The sequence below is a fragment of the Leucoraja erinacea genome, chromosome 31 (genome assembly GCF_028641065.1).
Source record: "Leucoraja erinacea ecotype New England chromosome 31, Leri_hhj_1, whole genome shotgun sequence".
NCBI classification, from domain to species: Eukaryota; Metazoa; Chordata; class Chondrichthyes; order Rajiformes; family Rajidae; genus Leucoraja; species Leucoraja erinaceus.
In genome coordinates this window covers 13,425,597-13,446,286 of record NC_073407.1, presented here as the reverse complement: position 1 = coordinate 13,446,286, position 20,690 = coordinate 13,425,597, and the positions used below count along the sequence as shown (strand labels likewise).

Sequence of the window (20,690 nt, the reverse complement as noted above, 5' to 3'; positions counted from 1 at the left end):
TTTGTAGGATAATCAGTTTGGTATAAATGTAAAACTGTCCCTACAGCGTGTAGTGTAGAGTTAATGTGCGGAGATCGCTGGTCGATGCGGACTCGTTGGGCCGAAGGGCCTGTTTCCGCGCTGTATCTCTAAACTAAACTAAAAGTAAGCATTTTCTGTTTTAACTTGAGATTCATAGCATCTGTAGGTCTTTTAATGTATCAGATGAAAGAGTGTGTGAGTTCGGAAATAATGTTAGCAAACCTGTTACTTTGTGGCAAATGGGAAATGTGGAAATGAAAGGGAACTAAATGGATGATGAAACTAAGTGGATGATCTCAATGATAAAGAGTTCATTAGCAATACGTTTAATAGGTTGAATACCTTGCTAATATTTCATGTATTAATCTTGCTTTAATTTCAAGCATGCAGGATGACCACAAAGACACTGCAGAGAATGTCTATGACCTTGGACTGACCCCCTTGATGGAATGGAGAAGCAGGGAGGATATGGACAGTTGGACATATGGGGCAGCAATGTTACGTACCTGTGTCCTGCTAGCATTACTGCGGGCCCTGCTGATACAGGGTACTCTCCCATATGTTGTACGGTTGGACTCCTGTATTCTGGCATTACCAGGTACTCCAGCACTTCTCACTGAGCGAAGGGTTCGGAGATAACAGCCTTGCTCCTGCCACATCCATCATTTATTCACCATTTCAGCAACTGCACAGCACAATTATCATCTGAAAAATATATCAACGAGATACAAGAAATAAGAGCAGCAGCACGAGGAGAGTGAGGGAGGTGAGACAGTGGTGGCTGCATCGTATAACACCTCTCCCTGAGAAGTCTGACTTCTCTGCAATGCAGTCTTCGAGCTGCACCAATCTCGAGGCTGCAAATTCTCTCCTCTCTCCACCTTCTCTACCTAGTTTTAAATTGCTGCTTGGAACCTTCTGTTTTACTGACCTGACATCGCCTCACAAGGCTCATTCAGAATTTGCACACATTCCTGTGAAGTGGGTGTAAACATTTTAAACATTAAAAGCACAATGCAGGTCCATCAATCGTGTCCTGCGCTTAACACCAGCTCAGCCTCACGTTTGCCAAGCCCTGTGAATGCCTGTGCATTTCGAGCGTCCAGTCTGAATAATATATTGGGGTTGACACTTAGCGCGAGGGGGGCGATACAGCTGCAGTCCACATGTTCACTCCCATCTATTATCCAGCCACTACCCGTGATGCCGATTGGTTGCCCATTGCTAATGCTTCTTTCCTGCTGTCCAGCTTAGAACTGGGTGTTGTCACAACTTTTGTTCCTAAACTGTGACCCCCTCCAGCTGCACTGATGACCTGCTCTTTAAACTTTAACTCCAGGTCATTTCAGAAATATTTTCAGTAATTTGTCTTTCCCTTGAATCATTATACGGAACCCAAAAGATCTTATGACCACTATTTTGAAGACAAATAAGGAGCTCTTTAGAGAGTCCTGGTCACGTTTGGCATGCAAGCAGCTTTACAAATAATACCGCATTGTTGTATATAAATTGCTCTCTGAGTTCCCCTGTATTTCATCAGCAACTACGCTTCAAAACAACTTCAATGGCTGCCAAACATTTACCCGAAAAACAAGCTATACCACATCGTGCACCTACCCGATTCATATTAATGTAGCCACGAGGAACTGCAGATGCTGGAATCTTGATCAAAACACAAAGTGCTGGAGGAACTCAACAGATCAGGCAGGCAACATCTATGGAGGGAATGGACAGATAATGTTTTGGGTTGGAACTCTTGGTCAGACCTTTAGAATTTAAAAGCACAGCTACCAACAGGGGAACAATGGAAGCTGAGGATGTGAAGTGAGTTGGAATTGGAATACTGCAGAGTGGTAAACTGGAGATGATTTCAGAGATATAGATATAGGTTAAAGCCACACAATCGCCCGAACACAAGAATTTAAATTGGATGATTTTGAACTAGAATCAGTGCTTGAGCTAGGACACAGACAGCACAGTTTTGGATGAGCTGAAGTTTATGGAGAGAGGAATATATGAAGATATTTACTGGAATGCAAGAATTTTTATGCAACCGAAGGAAATAGACATAGAGAATCAATATGTTGAGTCACTAATATAAATTGAGAATGAATGGTCAGATACAGCAAGCAATTAGAAGGCTAATTTTATATTGGCCTCTATTATATAAGACCCCCTTGAGGAGACATCTGGAATAATGACTACAGATCTGGTCTCTCCACTGAAAGAGAGATATACTTCTGATGGGAGTGCGGCAAAGATTGCAACCGTTTTTAGCCAAGTGAGAACATTATAAGTTTGTGCCACCTTGTTTAGGAGACATCTGGTAATAAAATGTCCAGTGGCTACAGATCTGGCTGTCTCTCCACAATAAGTGGCTGTCAATAGAGAGAAGCAGAAATATATTCTTGAGAAGGGAGTGAATCGGCAAAGATTGCATCAACTCTGTAACTGGGTTATGGAGATAGGTTTGCCAAGTGAGAACAGCTTAAACAGTTTGTGCTCACCAGAGTTTAGGAGAATGACAGGTGGTCTCACGTAAAATTACAGAAATGTCCAGTGGCTTGACGGGGTAGATGTGTCTGTGCTGCCTACAACCAAATATCACAATAAGTGGTCTGTCATCCTGGATAGAGACAAGCAGAAATATATTCATTGAGAAGGTAGTGAATCTTTGGAATCCATTACCCAAGGGAATGTGGTGGGTTGAGTCAAGGAGTTTGTTCAAGCAGTGATCTATTGATTTTGAGATAGAAATTACTATTAACACAAAGTACTTGTGCTATAACACCAGGATAAGCGCTGAAGCAAGGAAACCAAGCCCAAAGCCAAAGTAGTATCCAAACGCTTGTATACACTTATGTACTAACTTCAAATCCAATAGTAACCTATCTACATGCTAACAAGCACATAAAAACTAATCATGTAGATGCCAGTATATCATTGGGGTTATCAAGTGGACACCTCCCTTCACTGTTGTTTCATTGAGTTAGGCCCACGACACCTTAGGAAAGCTCAATAGTTAGTTTTGGCATCCCAGAACCACCACCCAGAACCAATAAAGAGAATCAAGCTGAACATAAGAACATGGCAAACAGAAATATGAGTATATCACACTGCTATTATATAAGGCTCGGTGAGACGGCATCTGGAGTGTTGTATAACTGAGAAAGGATACACGCCTTGGAGGGGAGGGCAGTGAAGATTCATTTGACTGGTTTGGGGGATGGCAGGTTTACCATACGAGGAGAGTGGGATTATTCTCTAGAATGTAAAAGAATGAGAGGAGATCACATCAAAATATAAAATGGTTGAACCAGCTAGTGAAAGGGGAATGTTTAATCCAGCTGAGAAATCCAGCACCCGGGATCACAGAGTAATGAAAGAGCATGTGGGACTGATGAGGGGAGAAATTGCTACACACAGTGGAGTGTACCTTTGGCATTCTCCATCCTGGAGGGCTATGGATGTTCACTCATTTGAGTTCATTCACAACATGAATGAGGGATATCCAGATATTAAAGGAATCAAGTATTAAAGGGATAGTGATGGAAAAGAGCACCAAGGCAGATGATCAGTCACGATAATGCATAGAGAGCAGGCCCAAAGGTCAGAAACCTATAGCAACTCTATGTTCTAATGAACCAAGAGATATGGGAATAGTGCATGAGAATGATGCTGGAGAGAAAGACCGGTCATGTTTTATTGAATGCTGGGCCAGGCCCATATTCCACAAATGTGAATCCATCAGAAAGTCTGCGATGGATATTTTCAGTCCCTCGCCAAGAGGAACACTGACTGTACCTCTCTCCCCAAGCAGCAGCATCACTGGAGCAAAACATGAGGCAAACAACAAAACATACTCACAGTGACCTTGAACTCTGCTGCTTAGTGCAGTCTCTTGCATACCCATGTGCACACTGGTGTTGTTACCAAGTGCAGCTCACACAGAAGCAGCCGGTGAACTGAGCAGGTCGATGAAGAGCAGCCCAGATGTCCCACTGCAAGACCCATGCCAGGCTGTGTGTTGCCATGGCTCGGTCTCACACTGGGCAGAGGGAGGTAACGCTGCTGGTGACTCCCAGCTCCAGCATGTCCCTGCCACTGTCTTGGATGGCTGGATATTTGTCCCAGAGATTGCTGGAGGATTAATCCCAAGGTGATGAGTCATCCCAGACAATGTTCAAGCACGTGTAATGTGTTGTTGGGATATTTTTGCCGCTTAAGTTCAGGTAACGACTGCCTCTTATAAATGACAGTCATTATCACCAATTTTCCAGGGATTACCCTGGACCAGAATGCGCTTGGACTAGCACATACATAAATGTAGTGTCTATAAAATCTGTTGGAAGTTGGGTGCTCCAGCAAGTTACTGATCCCTTGATACTCCAAGAATTGTACATCATTTACAAGGCACACGTCACTCTGTATTTGCTTGGACGAGTACAGCTCTAACAACACTCAAAAACGACACAACAGCTGGAGTGACTCAGCAGGTCAGGTAACAGAATCTGGTTAGATGACGTCCCGGGTCAGGACCCTTTCTCAAACCCTCAAGAAGCTTGACACCACTAAGATGAAGTAGTCCAGGTGATTGGAACTGGTATAGACTGATGGGCTGAATGGAAGTGTTACATCAAAACAGGCCCTTCAGCCCAACTCGTCCAGGCCAAACAAGATGCCCATTTACACTCATCCCATTCGCCCATGTTTGACCCAAATCCCTCAAACTAATGGTTTGCAGCCAGCTTGGCCACAGATCACAACTGCTCCCCTGATCAATGCCAGGACTTTCTTCCTCATGATCTCATGGAGTTCTAAATCTTCCCCCCCTGTTTCAGTTCTGCTATCTAGTGGTCATTGAATACTTGAGAGAGCAGGCATCAGTCTGGTTGGCAATGGCAGGCCAGTAAGGACTTCTTGTACTGTGGGTCCAGAGCTACTTGAAGTACACAGTTGTAGTTGAACCGCGGGTTGGTCGAGGTGGAGAGTAACTTCTATCCTCTTGCATTTTTGTTCTCTTTAAATAACTAAATTGTAGAAGGTTACAAATCCCTGGCCTGCCATTGTCCACCAGACTAATCTCTGTCGGCATGGACGAGTTGGGCTGATGGACATCTTGGTCAACATGGAAAAGTGGGCCAAAGGACCTGTTTCCATGCTGTCCACCACATTTTGGTATTCTCTATCCAAAGACCTCCATGTCATTGTGGACTTACCCTCTCCTTTAGATTGATCCTCTGGATGGGCCACTGAAGCTTCTCTTGTGGATTTCTGGGTTTGGGTCGGGGATGACAGGGAACGGGTGCAGGATTCAGGATCGTGGCTGCCGCGACCATGTTTCGGGAGATTATTGGGTCTCCGAAGACGGGGAGTAGTGGCGGCCGGGAGTGACTTCACTCTGGAAGAGAGTGAGTGGGTGGAAGCTGGAGAATGGGCGTGGGGTTGTGGGTGGGGAGAGGAAAGGAAAGGGGCTGAGAGGGAGAGGTCCAGGGGAGGGGGACAGAGGTAAGGAGGCTGAGCAAGAGAGAACTGGACTGTGTAATGGGGGAGGGGGCAGCAAAGGCTGAGGAAGAGGGTGTGGTCAGGTTGGTTGACCTACCTCAATATCGATGCAGTACCGCCTGATCTCCAGTCCTCTTGGACCTTGACGCTGGACCAAGTCCTCGCTCCGTCATGTCTCAGTTGCGCCACAGCTGGTCCACGATAAACAAATTCATACGCAGTCATTGTCCTGTCTTCACAACTGAAATAAATCACCGTGGACTTCTGAGCGGCCTAAGAAGGAGAAGAGGAAGATTATACTGGAAGAGAAAGAGGGGTGGCAGTGGCTCTTTGGTGAGTTCATTCGCCTGTGGCGCTCATACTGTGGAAGGGCTGTGCAATGTGCTTGTGTGTATACTGTGCCTGTGGACATGTGGGATGTGGGTGATGTTGCCTTGTGATGCTGCTGATGGTTCAGGTCTCGAGAGTGCGTTTGTGGATGGAATTTGGCTCCTGCCAAATTGTCCCTTTATAGTCAAGTCAAGTTTATTCGTCACATACACATACGAGATGTGCAGCGAAATGAAAAGTGGCAGCACTCAAAGGGCCGTGCTCCTGAGTCTTGGTTTTCCTGGTGATCTCCTTCTGCACCCAGCAGGTTAGTTGCCTGTGTGTCCTCCTGCACACCCACACCCTCCCAACTCTCCTCCCCTTTGCTCCCAACCCTCACTACTACTAGAATAGCTGTCTCCGAGTCCTCCTGCACACCACCATCATCCCAGCTCCTCCTCCCCCTCACCCCCTTTGCACTGAGAACCCGAGACTCCTCCCTTCTGGCCCCGGCAGCAAACACACTCCACGCCTCCCTCCGTGTGTGCAAGCTGCCTGGAGCACCGCGAACATTGCTCTTAATTGGTGTCTGCGCTAGTGTTCGAGACTGTTTTAATAAGCAAGTGGCCTCAGCGTGATGTGGTAAAAACCAGACTTGTAAATAAGCTTGCCATTAACCACAGACTGCCTTTCATCATCTCCTCTCTCTACAAGTCTTTGTCATGCCATGGCTGTTTTGATGCTGCTTACTCTGCCTGGGGAACGGTGAAGGTTGTTTACCTGCCGTTCGCCATTCTAAGTGGAAGGCAAATATAAATTTTACATAAAGCGGCAGTGCCTTCTGTGGTGAATGTCAATCTAGTGAGAAATCATGTGTGGGTATATTTAAGAATATTAATCAGTCCAGCTCACAGATTGGATCGTGTAATCCTGTTGTGCTGACAGTATGTCAAGGCAGTAAACGGATTATATTCTGTTAGGTTTGTTTACTCAGATACAGATGGATTTGACCCACCATTTATTAAAGACATAAATAGATGCATTTATATTTCAGTGAAGCTTTATTTCCCAAATGCCTGAGTGCCATGTATTCATTCCTAGTTTTTCCTGGAACTGGTCGTCCTTATTGTTCTATCTTCACGGCTCTAGAGTTGACCATTACTCGCATGGGCTTCGCTCTGCCTTCTTCAGCTTTGGATCTTTCTTCTTGGGACAGTGGCGATGGACTTTCTTCTTTTCTTCCTTCGGTGGGGCTGCAGGCAGCACACAAACCTATCAGTATATGTTCAAACACACTTGTTTTGTTAAACAAACCGTCTAACACATGCCCGTGACATATCCGTGGGTTGGTAAGTAGGGCAGAGAAACGGCAACTGGGATTGGGATTTCCTGAAAATTGTTTCGGACGGATGTTGGAAAATGCGGTTACCAGCATGAATCCAATAGATTATGGAACCAAGCAGGGAAACAGGTTATCTTGGATCTGGTTATGGGTAATGAGGCAGGTTTAAGAAATAACCATGAAGTTAAAGTATAGAGTTAGAATAAGGGGAAACACAGTGGCACAGCTGGTAAAGTCGCTGCCTAATGCCCCTGTCCCACTTAGGAAACCTGGACGGAAACCTCAGGAGACTTTGCGCCCCACCCAAGGTTTCCGTGCGGTTCCCGGAGGTTCCCGGAGATTTTTGTCAGTCTCCCTACCTGCTTCCACTACCTGCAACCTCTGGCAACTACCTGCAACCTCCTGGAACCGCACGGAAACCTTGGGTGGGGCGCAAAGTCTCCAGAGGTTTCCGTTCAGGTTTCCTAAGTGGGACAGGGGCATTACAGCGCCAGAGACCTGGGTTCGACCTTGACTATGGGTTCTGTCTGAGTCCAATCTCCCCGTGACCGCATTGGTTTTTTATGGGTGCTCTGATTTCTTCGCACACTCCAAAGACCTGCCGATTTGTAAGTTAATTGGCTTCTGTAAAATTGTCCCTAGTGTGTAGGATAGAACTAGTGTACAGGTGATTGCTGGTTCGTGTGGACTCGGTAGGCCGAAGGACCAATTTTCATGCTCCCGAAAAGTGAAGTATGATAAAATGTGGGAGAAGCCTGGATGAATCAACATCAAAGGGAATCACAAGGGAATGAAGATGGGGATAGCTGAAGCCGACTGGGGCTGTCAGCTGAGCAGGGAGGACAGCAGTCAGATGTTAGAGGTGGTAACTCATGACACTCCGCAAAGATACATCCCAGTACAGTGGAACGATTCTAAGGGAAGGACCAACCAAGGAAGGTAAGGATGGTGTTAAAATGAAAAAGAAAACATGGGAGGTAAAGGATAACAATAGCCCTGAAGCTTGGGATAAATTCAGAATCCAGTAACGAGAATAATGAGAAGGAAAGCAAACTAAGAGGGACGTAAATAAGAGCAATAAGATTTTCTTTAAGCATACAAAAAGGGAATTAATTCAGACAACCAGCATTTGTCTTTCACCCACCAATGCCAATGATCAATTGTTCAGTTGCATTGGTCCCTTTGACCAGCAGTTGATCCTCAGCCTGCCAAGCCGGCTTAAATGTCATGAGAACTCTTGCCACCACTACCCCCTCTGACAGTGTTCCAGATTGCAACCATCCTCTGGGTGAAAATGCACTTCCTCAGAACCTTCCAAACCTCTGCTCATGCCATAACATGTTTCCAATTGTGTGGTGGCCAGAACTGCATGCAATACTCCAGCTGAGATCTCACCCATGGCTTTATAAAGTTGGATACAACTTCCCTGGTCATGTGTTCAGTGCTCCAACTAATGAAGGTCTGTATCCCATATGCTTTCTTAACACATTATGTGTACCTGCACTGCTGTTTTCAATGATCTTTGCACTTAAACACTAACGTCCCCATTTCCCAACACTCGCTGGGACATGACTATTTATGGTGTACATGTAAGCCTCATTAGTAATCCCAAAATTCGGTCCATCAAACCTACTCCACCATTCAATCATGACTGATCTATCTTTCCCCCTTAATCCCATTCTCCTGCCTTCTCTCCATAACCCGACACCTGGACTGATCAACATAACCCCTGACACCCGAACTAATTAATAATGGTGTCAAATATTCCACTGTCAGTGTCACAATGTGATTTCCTTCCAGCCAGCACAGGTTGCTTTACTTGAATCAGTACTGGTGTTTATTGCTCCAGCATGCTTCAGTACCAATCTGTTTTATCCCTCAGGTTTCATTGGCATTTATTATTACATGGACAATATTGGTCTGTTTCAAGTCACCAGTGTTTAGACTGTTCCTCGGCATTCATTGCAAAATGGCTTCTAATGTTGAAGTCCCATTTGGGCGCAGCGGCCACTCACCTTGTTCCGGTGCTTCAGCAGGTTCCTCAGCTGGTTTTTCCTCCTCAACTTTCACCTCGGCTGCTTTCTCCTGGGCTGCTGGCTCTTCAGCCGGTTTCTCCTCTACTACTGGTTCCTCGGCTGGCTGCTCCTCAGCCACTGGCATTTCAGCTGGTTGCTCCTCGGCAGCTGCTTCCTCTCGTGGAGGAGAGGCGGCTGTAGCCAATATAACAGGGAGTATATAAGTATACGTGCTGCATGAAAATATCTCCGATACCACACTAGAGTATAATACGAATTCCGCGATATTCCTCTAGGACACATACTGTAAATTTCACAAATTACCCTGTGTACAAACCAGTCTGTACATGTGTCAGAGAATGGCTGATGAGTAGAGACATAGAGTGATACTGTGTAACACACCGACCGACATGTCCCATCTACACTAGTCCCACTTGCCTGCATTTGGCCCTAAACCTGTTCTATCCATGTACCTGTGTAATTGCTTTTTAAAACGCCTGTCCCCCTTGCCGCTTTATTTGGCGACTGCCGGAGTCATAACAGGATCTTTTGCAAAAGATTTTGAACATTTCAAAATCCAGCGGGCAACAAAAAAATGTTGTGACACTTGAAAAAACACAGCGCATCAACACGTCATCACGCCTCGTCACACCGCACCACGCCGCAAATTTGTTGGTGACCTGTAAAGTCAGTCAATTATGCCGGCAGTCGGCGAAAAAAAAATCGCCAAGTGGGACAGGCCCTTTAACGTTGCAATAGTCCCTGCCTGAACTACCTCCTCCGGCAGCTCGTTCCATACACCCACCACACTTTGTGTGAAAAAGTTACCCCTCAGATTCCTATAAAATCTTTCCCCCCTTCATCTTAAAACTATGCCCCCTGGTTCTCGATTCTGGACAAGAGACTCTGTGCATCCACCCGATCTATTCCTCTCTGCAGTAAAGCAGAGAATGCCTGATATACGTATCAGTCAGTCCCTGCGTTCCTTCATGTATATACATGTATAAAGTAAAAGTAGGCATACTATTCTATGTCCACAGACATACCACATACCAGTGAACCAAAGACAACATGCCTTTTCATCATCGTCATAGAGGGAAAGACAGCATAGGAACAGGGCCTTTAGCTCACAATATGCAAGCTCAACTTGGAGAGAAACGAGGAAGGAGAAGGACATGATACAGATTGCGTTATTGTGCAGGAAGACAGAATAATGGCAGCCAATGGGCCAAGTCATCCCCCCTGTGTTGTATAACATAAAATAGGTGCAGGAGTAAGCCTTTCAACCCTTCGAGCCATTCAATATGATCATGGCTGATCATCCAAAATCAGTACCCCGTTCTGCTTTCTCTCCATATCCCTTGATTCCGTTAGCCCTAAGAACTCTCGAAAACATCCCTAACTCTCTCGAAAACATCCAGTGAATTGGCCGCCACTGCCTCTGTGGCAGAAAATTCCATAGATTCAGAAAAGTTTTTCCTCATCTCAGTCCTAAAAGGCCTACCCCTTATTTTTAACATGTGACCCCTGGTTCAGGACTCCCCCAACATTGGGAACATTTTTTGTGCATCTAGCCTGTCCAATCCCTTAAGAATTTAATATGTTTCTATAAGATTCCCTCTTATCCTTCTAAATTCCAGTGAATACAAGCCCAGTCGATCCATTCTTTCATCTCATGTCAGTCCCGCCATCCCGGGAATTAACCTGGTGAACCTACGCTGCACTCCCTCAATAGCAATAATGTCCTTCTTCAAATTTGGAGACCAAAACTGCATGCAATACTCCAGGTATGCTCTCAGCAGGGCCCTGTACAACTGCAGTAGGACCTCCTTGCTCTTATATTCATATCCTCCCGCTATGAAGGCCAACATGCCATTTGCTTTATTCACTGCCTGCTGTACATGCATGCTTACTTTCAGTGACTGATGTACAAGGACACCCAGGTCTCGTTGTACCTACCCTTTTCTTAATCTGACACCACTTAAATAATAATCTGCCTTCTTGTTCTTGCCACAAAAGTGTATAACCTCACATTTATCCACATTATACTGCATCTGCCCTGCATCTGCCCACTCACCCTACCTGTCCATGTCTCCCTGCAGCCTCATAGCATCCTCATCGCAGCTCACATTGCCACCCAGCTTTGTGTCATCCGCAAACTTGGAGATGTTACAATTAATTCCTTCATCTAAATCGTTAATATACAGTATTTTGTAAATAACGGGGGTCCCAGCACTGAGCCTTGCGGCACCCCACTAGTCATTGCCTGCCATTCTGAAAAGGACCAGTTAATTCCTACTCGGGATGAGGGGACAGCCTTTTTATCGGTATTTTCAGTCTCTTTCCGTCCTACTCGCTCAATTCATTTTCCCTCTTGCCTTAATCTTGGACGCTAGAAATATTGTATGCACCCTCTTTGCTCTTCTATTTTTTAGGCACTCCCCTACAATTCCCCTCCTCTTGAAGAGGCCGGCAGAGTCTTCAGTTCAGGGTCTTCACCTGCCCTGTGATTCGTGTTTTTTGTTTGCAACACTTTCAATGCCTCAGAATCAGAGATGGGATTTTTTTAAATGTCCATGTGTCATGCACACGTTCACTGAAACCCGACAGGTTGTTTCACTGGCAACTGCAGAAGTGACAAATATTAGCCACTTGAAGACTAATTCAGGCCTTCCTATCATTATTTATTCAGTAGAACCTTCATTTTCTTTCACAAAAGTACTCTCACACCTTTTTAGCTTATTATCTCATTTCCACCCAAGGATGAAACTCATCCTTTTTTTCCGTACAAACACTGGTGGAATGCGGAAATATATGTTTGGAACCCACACACGGAATCCTGAAAGTGAAATATTATCTCAGCATGGTTAGCATTGCTGGCTGTGGCGGCTGACATTAGTCAAAATCCCAGCCCCGAGACCACAATGATTGGGTTAATGTATGATGAGCAGGGATGATTGGGGTTAACATAAGATGAGCGTTTGACGGCACTGGGCCACTACTCACTGCAGTTTGGAAGGATGATAGGGAGACCTCATTGAAACTTACTGAATAGTGAAAGGACTGAATAGAGTGGATGTGGAGAGGATGTTTCCACTAATGGGAGAGTCAAGGACCAGAGGGCAGACCCTCAGAATAAAAGGATGTACCTTTAGAAAGGAGATGGAGGAATTTCCTTACTGGCGAATCTGTGGTATTTCTTGCTACAAATGGCTGTGGAGCCTAAGTCATTGGATATTTTTAAAACAGAGATTGACATATTCTTGATTAGTAAGAGTATCAAAGATTAGAGGGAGAAGCCAGGAGAATGGGGTTGAGAAAGGGAAAGATAGATCAGCAATGATTGAATGGCTGAATAATCTCAATGAGATGATTAGTCTAATTCTGCCCCAATGACATGAATTTTATGAATATTCAATTCTATTCGCAGCTTCTAAGCAAGACGAAGACAACTTTTTAGTCATGGACCTGAAGGTGAATGAACTCATGATGGCGATTTCAACACCTCGTGGGTCGATGCGTGAAGGGCGGCAGGGATACGCAAGAAATTATTGGCCTGTGAGTTCAACATCAGTGGAAGAGAAGTTATTGGAGCCAATTCTAAAGGGCAGGATTAATCAACTCTTGGAAAGGCAGTGATTATTAAACGATGGTTGGCATGGCTATGTTGGGGAGAGAGCCTGTATGACAATTTCAAACGAATATTTTAATCGAATAGTCAATAGTCAGATTTATTCGTCACATACACAATGAAGTGCAGTGAAATGAATTTGTCAGCAGCGGTACAATAAAAAAGAGCACACAATACACAATAAAAAATTAACACAAAAACATCCACCACAGCATTCATCACTGTGGTGGAAGGCACAAATTTCAGTCAGTCCTCCTACATTTTTCCCCGTGGTCGGGATCACAAACCTCCGCAGTCGCCGCTGTGGCCGGTTTGAGAAGGCAACAAATTTTGGTGATGTGGGAAATGCAGGTGATGTGGTCCACATGGACTTTGGTGAGGTTTTTAATGACACCCTACATGGAAAATTGGTGCAAAAGATTAGATCCTGTGAGGTTCAGGGTAAATTGACAATCTAAATCTACCATTGGCTTGGGGTTGTGGCACATGGCATTTTTTCATGATGATGAGCTTGTTACCAGTGGTGTCCATTGGATCTTGAATGTTTGTTTTATGTTAATGATTTGATATGAATGTAGGAGGGATGATATATAAGTTTGCAGATAACATGAAAATTGATCATGTTGTTATTACCGAGGAGGATAATCCAAGGTAATAGGATGATACTGATCAACTGGTTAGACAGGGAGATCAGTGGTGGGTGGAATCTAATCCTCTAAATGTGAGGTGATGCACTTAGGTGGAGGATTAATAGGAGAATAAGCACACTGAATGGTCGGGCACTGGGGCGTATCCAGGAACAGAGTGACCTTGGTGGTGTGCATCTGCAAAGATACCTGAAGCTGTCAGCATAGGCGGGAATGAATCAGAAACACACTGCCTAATATATATCTCACAATATTTGCTAAATATCCAGCCATCCATTTGAATCTCCAAACTTAGAAGGTCGTGGACTAAGGGCAGGTGAATAGGATTAGTGTAAATGGGTACTTGTTGGTCGCATGGTTGTCTTGGGCTAAAAGACCAGTTTCTGTGCTGTACAGCTCAATAACTCTGGGCATTGTCATTGCGGAGTACCCCCCCATCTGGCCACCACTGACTAAAATGAGGTTTGGGTCTGGGAGATATTGTTGAAGAAATCCTTCAGCAGCTGTTAAAGAAGTTGACTCCAGGGCCATTGGAGAGATCCTGACCCTGTCGGTCATCCCGCATACAATACAGTGAGAGGGTGGACAGCTGAAGAGATTTGCTCTCTCGTGCATCGGCCTTTTCTACTCGCCTTGTGCTGGTTCTTCTGCAGGTTCTTCCTTGACCTCCGGGGCAGGTTCCATGACAGGCTCCGGTTCCGGTTCCGGTTCCGGTTCCGGTTCGGGCTTGCTGAACGCGGCGTCCAGTGGTAGAACATTCTTGGCAAAGGATTCTGCGTTGGGAGTGTTCCCGCACGGCTTGTACTGAGCCACCACAAAAGCCCCGTTGTCACTCACGACGTACGCAATCCCAAAATCTGTGGTATCCTGCCAGATCAGCTGAGTGAAGTGCTCTAATGGGCAAAGAGGTAAACAAGATTCAAGATTCAAGATTCAATTTAATTGTCATTTGGACCCCTTGAGGTCCAAACGAAATGCCGTTTCTGCAGCCATACATTACAAACAAATAGACCCAAGACACAACATAATTTACATAAACATCCATCACATCGCTGTGATGGAAGGCCAAAAAAACTTATCTCTCCACTGCACTCTCCCCCCCCCCCCCCGATGTCAAAGTCAAAGTCAAAGCCCCCGGCTGGCGATGGCGATTGTCCCGCGGCCATTAAAGCCACGCCGGGTGGTGCGAGGTCGCACACCGGGTCTTGGTGTTAGAGCCTCCGGCGTGCGCTCGCAGAGTCCCGCGGCCATTCCAAGCCGCGCGGGGGTGGTGATGTCAGGCCCCGCTCCAGGAGCACATATTTAACCTTAACGTGTTTGCACGGATACGAGTACAAATATAAACGTGACTGTCAATGTTCATATATACACACACACACACACACACACACACATACTGTATAGTGGGTGAGAGCAGGTATATATACAGTATATTAGCCATTTTCGTGTGAACGGGAGTGCATCAAAGTAATGCCCCTGTCCCACTTAGGAAACCTGAACGGAAACCTCTGGAGACTTTGTGCCCCACCCAAGGTTTCCGTGCGGTTCCCAGAGGTTGCAGGTGGTTGCCAGAGGTTGCAGGTAGTGGAAGCAGGTAGGGAGACTGACAAAAACCTCCAGGAATCGCACGGAAACCTTGGGTGGGGCGCAAAGTCTCCAGAGGTTTCCGTTCAGGTTTCCCAAGTGGGACAGGGGCATAACAGTACAAAGCTGCAGATATACGTGGGATATATGTATACTGGATGAGCAGATTAGTGTATGTAGTGAATCTGTGAATGTATAGTTTTCTAAACGTGTGTACAAATGTCTGTGTCTTTGGGTGATCAAGAGTGTACATGTGCGTGTGCGTGTGCCTGCGTATCAGCATTTTGGTGTGCCCATGTGTAAGTGTGAGTGCGCACAAGTGTTTGCATGAATTTGTGATAGTCTGGATGTACCAGGAAATGTTTGTGATTGAAACTGTGTGTGAACATGTTTGATACAGCAACTATATATTTATCAGTATGTGTACATGCCAGATTTCATGTTGGTTTATACAAAAATGAATAAGAATCTATTGAATCAGTTGAAGGAGTAGGTCACTCGAGCTTGCTTTGCCATTTAATGGTATCATGTTGATCTGATTGTAACTCTACATTCAATCTACCCACAGTAATCTTTAAAATATATCGAGGGCGAACAAGGTAGGTACTTGATAAGAAACAGGATGAAACACCTTGCTTCCACCACTCTGTGATTCCATTAGGAAACCTTGTATATTATAGGTTGGATCAGGATAAAACATGGAAGCATATGACAGGTGAATGGAAACATGAACGGAGTGAGTATCTTGCAAAATATGGAGGTTACAGGAGAGAACTAAAGGAAGAAATTAGGAGGATAACCAGTGCCATGAGATATCCCAGGCATGTAATGAGCACTATAAGTATATCAGAAGCAAGTGGGTAGCTGGAGAATGGGTGGGTAACAGAGTCCAAAGAGGTCTATCCAAGAAATGTGGATGAGATTTTCTTACCTGCATTCACTTGGAAGAAAAATGTGGGAGATAGTGGGTTGTGGGAAGGCTTGAAGCGTATTGGTATTAAGGAGCTGTAAGAGGTCATGGAATACACAAAGATTGTCAAATCCATGGGGCCAGGTGAGATCTAGATACAGGACTTAGTGGGAACAAGGGTGGGTTTGCTGGGGCCCTGAGAGAGATGCTTGTATCTTCACTTAGCAAGGTGCCAGAAGACTTGAAGATAGCGATATTGTCCTTTTATTTATGAAGAGCAGCAGGAATTAGCCGGGTAACAACAGGCCAGTAAGCCTTAAGTCAGCGATAGCAAAATTATTGGAGAACATTCTCAGGGACAGGGACATTTGAAAAGGCAGGGATGAATTAGCAATGATCACCATGCTTAGTGAGGGCAAATTCCTGCCACACCAGTTTCTCTGAATTTTCTGAGGAGGTAAAGAAGAAGGCAGGGTGGTAGACATTGTCTGCATGGACTTAATTACTGCATTTGATAAGGTCCTGAAGATTAAGACACATAGGATTCAAGGCAATCTGGCTTATTGGAACTCACATTGGCTTGGTGATGGGATGCTGAGGGTAAAGATGGGAGGATGCTTTTCTAATTAGAATCCTGTGAGCAGTGGGGTGTCGCAGGGATCAATGCTGGGAGCGTTGTTGATTGTGATCTATATTAACCTCTTGGATGTGAATGTAGAAGGTATTAGTAAATTTGTGGATGTTAATACAATTGGTGTTGTTGTGGACAGTGAGGAAAGTTGTCTCTCAGGCTACAATGGGATGTAGGTCAGATGGAAAGTTAGATAGAGCATTGGTAGACGAGTACAGAAGTCGGGATGTTATATTACTGTTGTGGCCGCACTTGGAGTATTGTCTTCAGTTTTGGACACCCTACTATAGGAAGGAAATTGTTAAGCTAGAAAGAGTACAGAGAAGATTTGTGAGGATGTTGTCAGGACTTGAAGGCCTGAGCTGATGGGAGAAGTTGGGCAGGCTAGGACTTTATTCCTTAGAGCGCAGGAGACTGAGGGGTGATATAGAGATGTATACGACCATATAGAGATATAGAGATGTATACGGGGGATAAACAGGGTAAATGTACAGACTTTTACCCAGATTGGAGGAATCAGGAACCCAAGGAGAAGGATTTAAGGTGAGTGGGGGAAGATTTGATTGGAACCTGAGGGTCATTTTTTTCATTCAGAGGGTGGTATATGAAACGAGCTTCCAGAGGAGGTAGTTGAGGTAGGTACTATAACAGCATTTAAAAAACATTTGAACAGATACATAAATATAGAAACATAAAAACATAGAAAATAGGTGCAGGAGTAGGCCATTCGGCCCTTCGAGCCTGCACCACCATTCAATATGATCATGGCTGATCATCCAACTCAGTATCCTGTACCTGCCTTATCTCCATACCCCCTGATCCCTTTAGCTACAAGGGCCACATCTAACTCCTTCTTAAATATAGCCAATGAACTGGCCTCAATTACCTACTGTGGCATTCACCACTCTCTCTGTGTGAAAAATGTTTTTCTCATCTCGGTCCTAAAAGATTTCCCCCTTATCCTTAAACTGTGACCCCTTGTTCTGGACTTCCCCAACATCGGGAACAATTTTCCTGCATCTAGCCTGTCCAACCCCTTAAGAATTTTGTAAGTTATATGTAATATGTAATTTAAGAGGCTATGGGCCAAATGCAGGCAGGTGACAAATTGGGCAAGGTGGCAAGTTGGGCAAAGAGCCTGCGGTGTGACTATGTCTCTAAGAGGGCATGCAGCATGCTTGCCTTTGTTACCTGAATTGGAGGACTTTAGTTATGGATAGGCTGGGCTTGCTTTCCCACAAGTGAAGGAGGCTTATAGATAAACTAAACTGAACTGGCCTGACAAAGGTATATGAAATAACAAGATGCTTAGATAGTGTAGAAACCCAGAATCTGATTGATGATGGAGGCATCAAACACAACAGGGCATATGTTTAGCGATGTGAGAGAAAGGGTTTTAGAGGCGATGTGGGGGGGAAGGTTTTTTTATATAGAGAGTGGTTGATATCGATAATGCACTGCTAGAGGAGATGATGGAATCAGACACAATCACTATGTTTAAGAAATAGACTTAAATAGGCATGGCATAGAAGGGTACGGAGCTAATGCGAGCTAATAGGATAGAATCAGGATAGATTAGTAAAAACGTTGATGTGAATGTGCTATGGCTGAAGGGCCCATGATTTCTGTGTTCTTGACTCTATGACTTTATCTGCATTCTATAAATGAAATTGTGTGTGTTTATGCAGGCATTTACATGTAAATGTGCATTTGCATCTGATTTCTATAAGCCTGTTCATGCAGACAAGAATGTAAACTTGAGTTGATAATGTGTTTGATAAACTATCCTCTACCCAACCCACTCCATTGTCTACAAAGTTCCCACTAAATCTGGGGCACAGGTTACCTCGGCAGTTTACTGAGATTTTTTCAAAAACTATTCCAACACACCCTCGATAATCTCGCCATTGCTTTCATTTGGTTACATGACAGGACAAAAGATAAACACTTACCGGTTTTTGAGGAGGGAGCAGGATTATCATAGTCATAGTATTTAATTTCAGAGTACCACTGGTCCACGGCTTCATTGCCTAAAACACATTGAAGATAAATCAAGTAGAAATTATTGGAAAGTGAGTGTTGACCTGAAGGTAAAAGTAGTGAAAGAACAAATGAACAGATGACTTTTTAAAATAGCATTTGTTGGGTATGAAGGCAAAATGTCACAGTAACTCAACAGGTCAGGCAGCATCTCTGGAGGACTTGAATAGGTGGGCGTTTTGGGTCAAGATCCTTCTGCAGATTGAAGGGTCGGGAACTTTCAAGTATCTGCAGTTCCTTGTGTCTACACTTGTTGGATATGAACAGGATGAGCTTTCTGCAAAACTCCTTCAAAATATTTTTCAGAGAGTGAATAGATGTCAATATCCAATTGAGACCAAGCTGGAGGTTATCCAATAATTTGTGGGGACTGATATTTATTTTAAGCAATATATGATGCATTTCTTCATAAAATATTCAGTTCCTGTACTCCTCTTAACCCGTGATCCCACTCGCCACAGAACACGTGATTCGGTAGTCCATGTTACATGCTACTGAATACGCAATTAGGAACTCCATGTAACATGTGATCCACACACAACAGACCACTTGATACAGTACTGTGTGTAACTCGTGATTCAATATGCCACAGACTAGGTATGTTACAAAACCTACCTGAATCGTCATTAGGAATCTGCCCTCAGCCATGTCGGCGATTTTGGCGCTGTTTGGAGGGGACGGGTTTAAAACGCGATTTTTACTAGGCTGTACTAATCGCAGATGTTCAGCCTAGTAAATCATTAACGAAAAATCGCTGCAAGACCCGGTCGCAAAAGGTATTATTAGTTTTATAGGCCTCGATAATATAGTTATAATAGTTTAAAAATTACTGTCTCATTTCGCAACCTCTCGCAGCCCCAAGGTTTTATAAAGCAAACAATTAAAGGTATGTACCTTATTTTTACATTAAATGGGGCATATATATAACCCTATATATCAAGTTATCTATAACGAATAGTTCATTTTGGGCTTTTTATATCCCGCAGTATTTTTCTCGGCATTTGAGGGCACTAATCCAGCACTATGTCAACGTTCTAAACCAGCGCGTTCCACATGAACCCACTAGAAAGCCGATTTAAATGGGCATTTATTTACAGCAATTGAACACTAAATTCCTTCCATTTGGCCTATAAATTAATGTAAATTAGATATAAAAATCATGTTTATATTGTGAATTATTTGTGAATAATCTTTGGACACTTAGGCTATTTAAAAATGTTAATCTTTCCTTAAGAAATGGGCGTTTGACCATCCAAGATCACAGCTTTTTTGTAATGTCCATTGAAAATCAATAGGGAACAAGATGCTAATTTCCGAGTATGAAAATGGTCATAACTTTTTTAATACTTGAGATATGAAAATGAATTTGGTGTCAAATTAAACTTATTGTTATGCTTTATCTGATGGGATAAATTGCAGACTTGATTTTTTAAATCTCAAAATTTTGTAACATTGCTACACAGACCACTTGATTCAGTACTACGTGTAACATGCGATCCAACATGCCACAGAACATGTGATCTGGCATGTAACATGTGATGTCACGCCGCTGTCGCCCTGTACCTTCAGGAGTTCAGCTCTCATCAGCTGAGCCCGTGTAATGGGAGCCCACTTGGGTCCTCTGCTGCACTCCTGATGACTATGATGATTAATATGCGGGGATTGCTGGTCGGCGTGGACCTGGTGAGCCGAAAGGGCCTGTTTCCGCGCTGTATCTCTAAACTAAACTAATCTCCGTCTTTATTATCAACGTACTTTGCGGAATACTTTCAATCACAGTGCAAGAGTTAAACCATATCAAGCAACACAAACCTTTGATTTCTCCTTCAGTTATGCTAGAATTGGACCAGATATTCTCCCCAAAGTTGGTGGGACTTTGTGCAATGACGCCATCTTGTGTGAGGACATTTGCCCAGACACTGCAATCCTTGCTCAGCTCCCTGCTGAATGTCAGAGGCGCTGTGTTGTGATGAGATCGGTGCAGATTGTGAGCCTCCAACGCCTCTTTCTCAAACGACGACATTTCTGAAAATGAAATCCAGATTGTCAGTAGTC

The 20,690-nt window shown here is 44.3% G+C and overlaps 2 protein-coding genes across 2 annotated transcripts in view; both read right to left on the bottom strand.

Annotated features, from left to right (window-relative positions):
* Positions 1-20,690, bottom strand: part of LOC129711937 (tubulin beta chain) — a 248,856-nt gene that overhangs the window by 74,933 nt on the left and 153,233 nt on the right. The window lies entirely within an intron of this gene.
* Positions 1-20,690, bottom strand: part of LOC129711796 (uncharacterized) — a 102,418-nt gene that overhangs the window by 45,836 nt on the left and 35,892 nt on the right. The window contains exons 12-18 of the mRNA XM_055659731.1: positions 20,448-20,660; positions 18,548-18,625; positions 14,103-14,363; positions 9,193-9,387; positions 7,018-7,088; positions 5,624-5,799; positions 4,069-4,161 (exon numbers count right to left, since the gene is read on the bottom strand). Of these exons, the coding sequence (XP_055515706.1) occupies positions 4,069-4,161; positions 5,624-5,799; positions 7,018-7,088; positions 9,193-9,387; positions 14,103-14,363; positions 18,548-18,625; positions 20,448-20,660 (1,087 nt within the window). The remainder of the gene's footprint in view (positions 1-4,068; positions 4,162-5,623; positions 5,800-7,017; positions 7,089-9,192; positions 9,388-14,102; positions 14,364-18,547; positions 18,626-20,447; positions 20,661-20,690) is intronic.